The following is an 11779-nucleotide window of genomic DNA, read 5'->3' on the forward strand; positions in this document are numbered from 1 at the left end:
ACGCTGGTGCAGATCTATGCCCACTGGGAAGATACCACACGACCGCCTGGTAGGGAACTAGGGGTAAACTTGTGTCCCACCTTGATCCAAAGAATTCCTCTGCACAGAAACATGTACAAACACAACTTCAGATGCACACACAAGAGAAAGAGCTGGCACTACGAACAGAACACATGTTATAAAATGCAATTTTAAATGAGAATTTGATTTTCGTGAATTTTTCTCCAGTACTCTATTACTTGTTTACGCAAGAAAATGTCCAAAATAATGTGAAGAAGGACAATCACAATTTGTCATTGCCCAAACTAACACTGTCAAATGGGTCAGTTTGTCCAACAAATGGTCCAAAACCCCAAAATATTCAATAAACAGTCATTGAAAATTGAGAAAGGACCAAATTATAATGCTTTAGAAGCAGTTAATATTTGGTATTTTGTCTTGCTAGACAAACTAATGCTTATTTGATTGGAATAATCAAATAAAAACAGTTGACAGTGCATTTCTGTGTATTGGTCATGGAACAGATTGAAGCACATACTCTGTTTACATAAACAATGCTTACATGGTTGTTAATCAAGGATAACATCTATCCATCATCTTACTTTGCTTACACGTGCTATTTAGCATTAAACACTACGCACAGCAGCGGTCATCCTATTGACCTCACACTCCATGTGTGTTCTTAAAGAACCGAGGAAGCACAGTGTTGAATTTGGTTCCATCTGAACACGCGATACGTTCAATATTAACAGGCGACCTGCACCCTGTAGCAGTCATTGGGACGAGCAGTGTGCCTTCAGTCTTTGGACTGAGTTGAAAATGTCTTCTTCTACATTTTCAGATAAATTACAGCACCCAATGTCCGGGTCATTTTCATACAGTAATTATTTTGATTTCACAATATCATTTCACAACACAGACATTGAGCTGAATTAAAGAAGTTCAGTAAATCATTAAAACTTAGCTATAAGTCACACATGTGAACAGTAGTTAAAGCCAATTCAGGGTGATTTTATACAGAACATGGTCTAGGTAGGAAGAAGATAAAAAAAAATTTCTAACTTCACTTTGCAACATTGACTGTTTATAAAATGCTCTGCACACAACGTCCAGCACACAAACAATCAAAAGTGACAGTATATTGTAGAACTAATGACAAGATATACATTTTAAAGTAGAACCACAGGCCAGGCAAACAGCCCATTTCATACAAGCAGGTTTAGAACAGGCACTGCAATAGTAATAAATTAAAAACAGTTGAAGGCAGATGTTTAAAGCACCACTTGACTAACGCTTATTAAATGGCACATTGCACCAATTTGCCTTGTTCTGGGAAGTGGAACATGGAACAGCAGAATCCAGTGTCATTTTATATTGCAGCTCACAACATCCCTTGCTAGTTAAATACGAGTCAGCCCTATATGTGGTGAGGCCAAGATATGGGTGAGCGAGTTCATTCAGGAGGTAGCCTACAGTCACAAACCTGCAATTCATGTTTTTACTTAAATGAACCACTATCCTCCTCTTAACTTAAACGGATAACCACATCTTAACCAAAGAGAACACTGGCAAACAATCGTTGGCATTAAATGTAAAAAAAATACAAAAACGTTGGTACTAGACATATATTTAGGGGTTTGTAAGACCAGTTGTTAATGGTCTTGGTGAGCCAACCCATTAACAACTGGTCTAGAATAATCTCATCCTTTCGCATCTTATCAGCCCAGAAGCATTAAAGGCCACACCAGACCCCAGAGTCTATAGGCAAACGGTGGCATTGCTGACAAAGGAAAAAGTCTCATCGCAGCTTAATATCCAGAGTTGAGCTACATGGGGCGAGGGAGCACAGAGAGAAAACAATCCCTCTGAGGTTAAAGGAGAGGGCAAGGACACACACACGTTGCATCACAGCCGGGCATCAGTCTCATGCTGCTCAGTTTCAACAGACTGGAGCTCAGTTTGAGAAGCTGTACACTAACAACAGCACAATCATTCCACCAGCTGTCCTAAAGCTGTACCATGCAGTGCAGAGGTTCATTGCCGGGGTGCACGATTATGTGGAAACAGCACGTTTTATCTTAACTCCATACGTTTACTTTTGAAACTGTATTTTTTACATTACTCTCCTCCCTATTGTTTGGGTAATAAGTCATAGGTTATTATGCTGCTGTTTATGGCTTTAGTAATGCATCATTTACTAGCGTTTTGGTTAATAACTTTTGGGCTGCCAGTTTGTGCTTGTTCCTGACCAGAAAAAGGGCCATGCTGTTTGGGGTAGAGCGGGTCGTCCTCTAACCAAAAGGTTGGTAGTTTAATCCCCTCTTCCCCATTCCGCTTACTGAAGTGTCCATGGGAAAGATACTGAACCCCAAGTTGTCCCTGTGCTGTTCATAGTGGGTATGGGAATGTATGAATGGTACGAGTGGTCATCAAGGCTAGAAGTGCTCTATAAATACAGATTTACCATTCATATGTCAGTGAGTCCAACGTTGTTCTTTTTTAACACTTAAACTGATTTGTAAGGATGTAAATTACCTATTAACCATTAATAAACAAACAATTAAAACCATTAGGTACAGTCTATATAGCCCCTTAGCTACATTGCCTGATTAGAAAGTAGCAATATTGCTTTTGTAAAGAAAATTTCAATTTAGGACGTTACTTTCTTCACATTCAGGTTTGAACAGTGTAATCATGAATAGACAAGCGTGCGTAGTGGGTGGTCCTGGGTGGAGACATAAGGCTCTTTAATAACAGCACTCTCATCTGTAGATATAGCCAGCACAGGATTACAGAGGATTACTATTACCGTGCCACACATAAATCACCAAACTCTGATCATGATCTACCCTTCTCTACACTATATGACAACTTTACATAAGTCTGATTCTCTGGTATTGTGCACAGTTAAGATCCTTACATTTTCATTTGGCAATCTGATGCAACACAGTGCATCCATTCCCAATCTGTAAGAAATGCACAGCTGCTTCTGCATCTGTTCCATGTGATGTTGAACTGATGCTTAGTTGTGTTGTTTGGGAGAGCACCGACGTGGAACCAAGCTAATGTGAGAGGAGACCCTCAACTCCTCCACATCACTGCAGTGCTTCAGTGTAGTAGTCTGTAAATATGGTTGTGATTAATTATAGACTGTTCCAGTGCCACATAACAGAAATATATTGCTGAGGCCAAATCCACATTCAAACATATTTACGTGTGTCACTACTGTTGTCATTAAAGGTGCTACAATCTGTATTTTGATATGACAACAAATCACGTGACGACTTATAGTTGTAATGTGTCACTTATTGTGAGAAAGCCACAGAGAATTATCATGTCAGCTTTGTAGACTATTTAAAATACTAACATTGAATTGCCTTGAATAAATAGACCTCGGGAGGTGGTGGAGGCCAAATTAAGAGTTTAAAGAGAGGGAAAACTTCCCTAGCCCTAACCGTATTCATCGCATCAACACAAACATGACTCTAAATACATTTTAATGTGGCTCTGTAAGTGTGGAGATGAAGTGGGAGTGCTGAATGCCGAGTGGTGTAACTATGTGAGGAGACACATCTGTAAATAATCTTCAGTCACTCCGGTTTTTCTGCAGTATCACAATAGGCAGTGGCGGTTTTGAGACCTGCGATTCACTGCACTGTATGGTAGTTATGTATAAAAAGAAAATCTCTCCAACTAATAAAATCAAAAATGTGTGCTTTCCCTAAGAGGGCAGTTCAGCAGGTGCCTGGTTAGTCATTATGGCTAAACATACAGTCCTGTGGGTGTCTCTTGTTTCCAGCTGAGAGTACTTCACTGTGGTGATTTCCATCAGAACAGGACAGAGCTTTAATATGAAAATTACACAACTATCATATTAAAGCTCTGTCACACTGGTTGTTACAATGTTAAAATAATTGACATTTAGTTAGATTTAATGTTATTTATTACTTTATCCAGGACAATGACAATTTTGTGGGAACCCCCTAAAATTCTATGAAGTACTTAGTTTAGCATATTAGCATGCTAGCATTTACTAATGACCACTAAACACACAGTTTTGCTTGTCTGAACACAAAACATATAAATATTGGAAAAAGTCTAATTGACATTGATGTATCACTAAAATTGTTGTAATTTGTCCATAGTAAGATATTAGTGTGGACCAAAGTGGTCACCTGGTTATGAGTCCGCTGTCTGAATTCAACCATGTATTTCTCAAATCAGAAGGATCTGCATTTGTGGACTGGACTACCTCAGATCTGGGCTCTTCAACCAAAACTGTATATCTATTAAATGTCCATTTTATTTTTATTTAACCTATTTTCCATGAGTCCAAAGCTAGAATAACCAGGAATAACTACACTGAAAGAACACGTGGTTACATACATATCAAGTTCGATTTTTCCTACTGTATCAGGCCCCTCCTTGTTTTTTCTTTGGTTAGATCTTTAATGCAGTGCTCATCAGTAATCAATCATAATGCTAATGTATGGGCTTGTAATAAAATACCCACCTTCAGACAACAAGATGATCAAGTGCGAAGAGCCATATTGTCAGATGCTGACCTCTTGTGGGGAAGTTATGACCTGCGTTGTGAAATCACAGGTGTTTCTATGGCTACAGCAGTGGTAGAAACCCTGTGTTAGTAACAGCTGGGTAAGTGAGGGGCTGGGCAGTTTAATAAGGACTCTTTAAAATTCACATTTCATGTTCATACATTAACATAGGTTCATATTTGTTAGGCTCAGAACATCAAGCTCGAATCACTGTTTCTTTTTCTTCTCCTATTATATTGTCTATGGTTACATTATTTAAAGTTTCCATACATGAAGTCGCAGTCATGATAAATCAGTCAGTTAAAGAGGCTTTTTCTCGTTCTCTTATACGTTACAATACAAAGCTATATCTTGTGCATGCAAAGTATATGCACAGACTCTTATCCCTGCACAGGTGCGTGCACACTCCCACACAGACAACAAAGAACAGTTCCTCTAGCACAATTACAACGTGTGCCGTCATTCGGCCTCCTCGATGGTTGTCATGGAGATGTCATTGATAAGGTGGACAAAACAATTTTCCTTTCTGCACATTACTAAAGAAAGTGCCACGAGGCAAATTCACCATTAATGTGCTGCTGCTGAATCAAACCCCCTTTAATTAGTGAAAAGATAAAGCAGACATGCTGTGGCACCGGGTTGCTCTAGTGCTTGGTTTCTGGTCGCCTTTTCACTAACTCTCCTGAGCTCTGCTGCTGCTGCTGCTGCTGTTACAGCAGCGTTAACCATTTCTTAGACGTGCCTGACAACAAGCCTGCGTCCCTCTCTCTCACCATGTACCTTGTCCAACGAGCAAACACTATCTGAGAAACCTTGGGTGCTGCAGCTCCAGTTTCCTCTGGCTTGCTGTCACACACACACACACTCACACACACACACACACACACTCACACACACACTCCAACTCTGGACTGCCTGTACACAGAGGACGTCAGTTGCAGTTCTGCCACAGGATCACAAATGTCTGCACAAGAGGATTAATCCTGAGCGACTGGCTGGTGAGTAATATAGAAATACAGCAGAACGATTATCATCAGCCGTTCTTCACAAAGTTTGCAATTTAAGAGAGAAAGAAAGTGGTTGATAAGTCTGAAGGCAACTGAATGTATGGATGATGTTCAGTTATTTCCTATAATGTGTCTCTTCTTGACGTGCTCATCGTGTGCATCAAACATGTACACCATGAACACAGATTGGCAATGATAGTACACACACACACACACACACTGCGATTGTTAGTGGGCTCTTTTGAAGGATGAGTGCTGAGAGGAGCCTGTTTTGTGAGGAGGAGAATATCCTCGCTCTGCGGTCTGCAGGTATGTTGGAAACAAAACGCTGCAATGCACTGCACAATAAACGCATGTGAGGAACACAGAGTGCAGCTTCTAAGTATTAGGACAATGGTTTGACGGGAAACTGTGAATGTGCAGTTTGAGGGTGTTTACCTGCACATCTGGATATGTGCCCTGTTTGTAGGATACTGACCCAAGTATGAGCTGCTCTAATGATTCTAGGAGAAGAATAATTTTGTGTCATCATGACTTAAGGCACAAAATAGCTACAATAGAAAGGTCTAGAGCTGATTCCTGGTTTCAACACCAGTGGGATCAAATCAGAGTGAATTCTACAGAGCTCAAGGATCGAGTGATGAAATCAGAAGTAGAAAGTAAGCTAATGCTGCACCTATATCTGAGATACACGTACTGTTCTTGCATAATTTAATATCATTAAATGTTGTACCTTTATCTGCATTGGATTTATTTACTGTTATTCTTTTTATTAGACCACCTCAACTAAACATCTACACTCCACCAGTAACTATTATCCAATAGTTATATAATAATATAACCCTGACTTTATTCAGGTAATTTTTCTAGAACTGTGACTACTTTAAGGAAATATTGCTGTTGTCAATGTACTTTCTTCAAGTGGAGTTTTGTTTGTAAGGGAGTATTTTTGTGGTAGTATTACTACTGTAGTAGAATGCACTGGTGAGTTTAGAAATTGTGTTTGACCCTGTAGGTCACAGAATGAACAGTTCTTGCAAAGGCGACTCGAACCCCCTTTACACCAGGGTGTAGATCCAGATGTGTGAACAATGGGTGTGCAGCCATGCTAGCAGCTCTGTGAGGCTGAACCTGACCGACACAGTTATTGAGGTTGCCACAGCCATGGCCACTGTCTTGTTTTGGTGTGTTAAAGCGCTAACATGCGGCGATTAGCACCAAACACAAAGTACTTGTTTTTTTTGTGCTGTGTCGGACAGATAAACAACTCACACAAATTTCATCGCAATTCCTCCATACCCCCCCCCCCCCCCAAATTTCAACATCCTAGTTATGCTACAGAAAAGAAAAAAGAAATCAGGGGACACCAGGGCTCATCCTCTGGGGATCAATAGTTGTTGAGATATTTCAATGTGGACCTCAGTTTCGAGCTGATTGCCATTTGTAGAACTAAAAACTACCACCATGAGAAGAATAATGTTTTAATGACTCAATGTGCAACAGCGATATAGGAGGATAAAAGGTTTGATTATAAAATGAAAAATGAATTAATGAAATAAAAACCACCCCCACCTCACGTGTTCAAGGTGCAGGTGGTGTTTTGTTCCTGACGTGCATGGCTGCCAGCAGAAGGAGCTCAGTTGTTTTCAGTGATGACGTGACTGCAGACGGCAGCAGCAGGATGAGGCAGACGACATGAAACATGGCAAAATAAGGATTCCATAAGAACATGTCCAAGACGTCTGGGAGCTTTCACAGCCACACAGTGGAATGATATGGATTCACCAAATGTAAAGTGGTATTACACAGATTTTACACCTTTTGTGTGGAGCTTTGTAAAGTCAAAGAAAAATAACCCTGATGTCCTTCTGCTGTTTTCACAAATATCTTTGCTGCTTTTTGTCGTCCTCTTCCTGTCTTTGTCTCATCATCTCTGCCAATGAGGTGATGTTGTAATTTATGTCTGCCAGTAAGCAGGATTACGACTGTTACCACTGCTAGGACATTTTTGCGGAGGGCTGGGATATGGCCCAAGGAATAACCAATTTTAATTTAGGACTGGACCCAGTGTCTGATAAAGCACGTTACTCTGTGTTATAAGTTAGACGTCCATTTCTGTCAATCATTGATTAGAAAAGGCATCAATGAGCCACACGCCTCTATGGTCACTGTAAAATACAAAACACAGTAAGATGAAGTCGGCCCCTCACATGTTACAAGTCCTGTCTCCTCAACCTCAGAAGCTCCAGCGCCCTCTGCAGATTTAAAATGGGGTGAAAAAGCTTAAAGAACCTGGATTTGCCAGGCGATCTCCCATCCAGTTACTGACCAGACTCCCCCCTGCTTGGATTCGAGGTTCAGATGTGTTGATGGTATGGCTGTGAGCATTTACAGGTCATTTAACTAGTCTGCACTGTTTTTGTTTCATGTTTCCACTGCTTATTTCTGCACTTTTCGTCTAATCTTGGCACGACTGTCATGTTATTTTTATTTCTTTTGTTTAGTTGAAGCACCTCATGTTGTCACAATGTTGTGGAAAAAGATGATTGTTTTCATCCTTACTGTGTATTGGTTGACTAGAAGTTCTCTTGATATTTACTCACCTTCATTACAAACTGAGGACGTGGAGTTTCAAAGGTTCCATTGTCTAATGAGATACAATGTTGAGCTGCATCATGGGATCCTGTCCCATAATGGAATGAACATATAAGGGAATGTTGCTTTTTGCTCCATCTCTTTCTTGATAGATAAAAAAAAAATCGTGTCGCCGTCATTTCCCCAAACCCCTTCTATAATGAAGCCCTCTAAATAGGTTTAGTGGGTTTTGGAAACAATGGAACTCTATGGTTCAGACAAATATGATATATCAGGTTTCAGACTCCACATGATGCTTATTTGATTGACTAATTTATTCTAGGTCTTGAACAAAAAAAGTATAAAATATCAGCGAAACACACACACACACACACACACACACACACACACACACACACACACACACACACACACACACACACACACACGCACACACACAAACACACCAAATGACTGTTGCCACTTTGCATACCAACTAAAATGCTATAATAATCACAATCATTTCTGTTTTATGTAAATGTCTGTTTCATGATGTAAATTGTTGCTGTTTTTCAGTTTCACAGTTTGTGACTCATGCAGAAAAATGTTACGCTCCTGTCGCAGACGTTGGTAACCCACTTCATCTGCTCTTGGATCCAAGGACAAACAGCAGAAAAAGACTGACAGAAAGTGGCCGCCTCTGCTGGTGCTGCAGATCCAATCTGCAATGAGAAAATGTTCTGCCTTTTCAAACCACTAACTAATTGTTTCACATGTTTATATTTTAAAATGCTGACAAAATAACAGGGGATTAACCTGACCTGAGCATGAGACAAGCTTTTTGTTGAAACTACTTGAAAAGAGGATCAGGCAAAGGGGAGTTGTGTAGAAATTCATGTGGATGGTGGTTTGTTTACATGTAGGGTTCAGGACACCATTTAGTGTCTCTGCATGTAGATGTGCGTTGCAGATGTGTAACATGTTTACCTCAGGTTTCAAAAGTTGCTGTCTATGAAAATAATACTGTACGTGCACACTTTCACATAATTTCTTTCATACTTTTTGTTATTTTCCACAGAAACCTGTCTTTCTACATTTACAAAGCAACTCGCTGGGACCAGGAGGGATGGAAGGAGAAGCCTGTAGTTCTGGTGGAGCGATGGACTCAGGTAACCCTTTACTAAGAGCCGTTTTCCTCCGTCGTCTGCGACTCACACGGCTGCTCCTGGAGGGGGGGGCTTACATCAATGAGAGCGACAGCCAAGGCCAGACACCCCTGATGGTGGCCTGCAGGACCCAGCATGCAGATGCCCAGAGCGCCAGTCGGGTCAAACTGGTCCAGTTTCTTCTGGAGAAAGGAGCAGACCCCAACATCCAGGACAAGGAGGGTCACTCTGCCCTGATGCACGCCTGCCGCGAGCAGGCCGGCCCTGAGGTGGTGTCTCTGCTCCTGGCCAGTGAAGCCGACATTAGCTTGGAGGATCAATCCGGGATGTCAGCGTTGGTCCACGCAGTCATGGCTGGAGACTGGAAGGTTCTGAAGCTGTTGCTTGACACTTGCAAGGCCAAAGGGAAGGAGGTGATCATCATTGCCACTGACAAATTCCCCTGTGGTCAACTGCAGGCAAAGCAGTACCTCACCATGCCTCCCATTGGTCCTCTCGATCAGACAGACAAAATGGCATCTGCAGCTCCTGCATCTCCGTCTGAAATACAGATCATCACCTCCCCTCAGTGCACCTCCACATCCTTATGTCCCCCAAAGACTTTATTCTCTTTTAAAGAAGCCCATTCCTGGGGTGTGAGCTCCCATCCATGTTCCCCGTCACGGTCTCGAGGATTCGGCCAAGTGGCGGCAAACAGACTGCAGCAGCCCCTCCTGAGGTTGAACTCTGAGCCCTGGCTAAAGATCCCAGCTTCTGTGCTCACTCAACAGTCTCTTGCAGCCTCGTCTTCAAAAAATGGCCAGGACTTCAACCAAACCGACAACTTCTCTGTTAGAGTTCCCATATTGGAAAGGGATAAAAGAGTAGAAGGTGAAAACAAGATAGACTATGCCAAGCATGCCAGACAGAAGATCTCTTTACCAGGTCTCCTTTCACCCCACTCGGCCTCCCATCCTAACCTCCACTCGGAGAACCTTGGAACAGATTCAGCCTCCTCCTCTTGCCTGTCTGCTGGTAAAAACCATCGTACTGCACTTCACAACATGGCCTCCTCAAGCCTTCATAGCATCATCCAGAGGCGCAAGCTGGGTGCAGACATCTACAGCTCTGACCCTCAGCTTTCTGTAGACGTCCAAAATCTCCCAACAGACGCCAAGAAGCTGGCCCCCTTACGTTGCTCCAGGGAGTCATTGCTGGCCTTGGGTCCAAGCAGGAGAGTGCTGTCCGGGTATGAGCGCAGAGGGTCCGCTGCCCTCTTGTTGGACCACAGTTCTCAGGCCAGGCCGAGGTCTCTGCCCCCTTTGACCCTCAACTCCACCAACGCTCCTGTTCTCAATGTTTGCAACTTTGGATCCGGAGCTGGAGGGGGTCTGGCTGAGAAAGAGTCTGACCTAAAAAACATCCTTCCCTCTGCTCCTCCGGGCCACCCCAAAGAGCTGACCAGGAGGATGCTATTGAGGAGACATTCAATGCAGTCCGAACAGTTCAAAACCACAGCATGAAATTCAGCTGAAAGGGAAAAAAAGCTAATCCTTGTGTTTTAATGTGAAATGTGTTCAAATCATGTGATGTCGTCCCTGTAGGGAAATACAAAGAGGAAGAACAAAACAATCAACTACGGCTACAGTGTGTGTTGTGAGTGTACGTGTAGCTTCAGCATATATGTAACTCTTCCTTAAAGATGCATAAATATATTTTGGCCACTAGGGGGCAGAAGAAAAGGCTGAATACACGTTATAAAGTTAAAACATTTTTATTTTGAACTATCTAGCAAACAGCTAAAACATAGACTAACATGAGCACTAATTACGTTTGTAAAGGAAATTTAGCTGTCACCACGGTCCGTTTTTTTCTCTATGTTGCTTGTTTGTAAGCAAGATTACACAAAAACAATCTCCATGAATCTAAGTGAAAGGATGCAGAAAGGCTCAGGTGAGTCATTCGCTTTCTGTAACATTGTGAGATGTTCAACATTTGCCCTGATTTCTCAGAGAATAATTCATGGATCTTGATTCATTGAAGTTGTACATGTTGTTTAAAAAAGGGAGTTTTAAACTTCAACTACAGTTCAGAGCTAGGTGTGGATTTTGTTAACCCTGTGGCGTTTCCAGTCAGTGTTGCTCGCCAAAATCCTGACGCGTATATTTTCATACTGCTGAAATATTTGCACAGCTGATTTATTCTATTTATGTTTTACAAATGCAAGTTTGAAACATGCCTTGCTAGCCTCCTCATTTGCTGAGTCTTCTTCTTCACTGCTTTTTTCTCGTTGCCATCTCTTGATCAGAGGCGTAGCGTAAATGTGTATCGTCACCGGTTCTACTATGTGTACGACAACAAAAGCAATGGGCACCAATTCATAACAGTGTGCCATAGTAATATAAAAAAAAAACTTTGATATAAAATTATTTTCAAATGCAGCTTTGTGGAGAATTAAAAAATATGCAGCCTTGTCACAATGTGGAAGTATTCAAAA

General features: G+C 41.7%; 1 protein-coding gene across 1 annotated transcript; it reads left to right on the top strand.

The window, feature by feature from the left end:
• Positions 1 to 9246: 9246 nt before the first annotated feature.
• ankrd34ba (ankyrin repeat domain 34Ba) lies at positions 9247 to 10805 on the top strand. Its single transcript, XM_053410798.1, has one exon. The coding sequence runs from the start codon at positions 9264 to 9266 to the stop codon at positions 10803 to 10805; it is 1542 nt and encodes a 513-aa protein (XP_053266773.1). The 5' UTR covers positions 9247 to 9263.
• Positions 10806 to 11779: the final 974 nt, after the last annotated feature.

This window comes from Pleuronectes platessa, chromosome 19 (genome assembly GCF_947347685.1).
Source record: "Pleuronectes platessa chromosome 19, fPlePla1.1, whole genome shotgun sequence".
In the NCBI taxonomy this organism is placed as follows: domain Eukaryota; kingdom Metazoa; phylum Chordata; class Actinopteri; order Pleuronectiformes; family Pleuronectidae; genus Pleuronectes; species Pleuronectes platessa.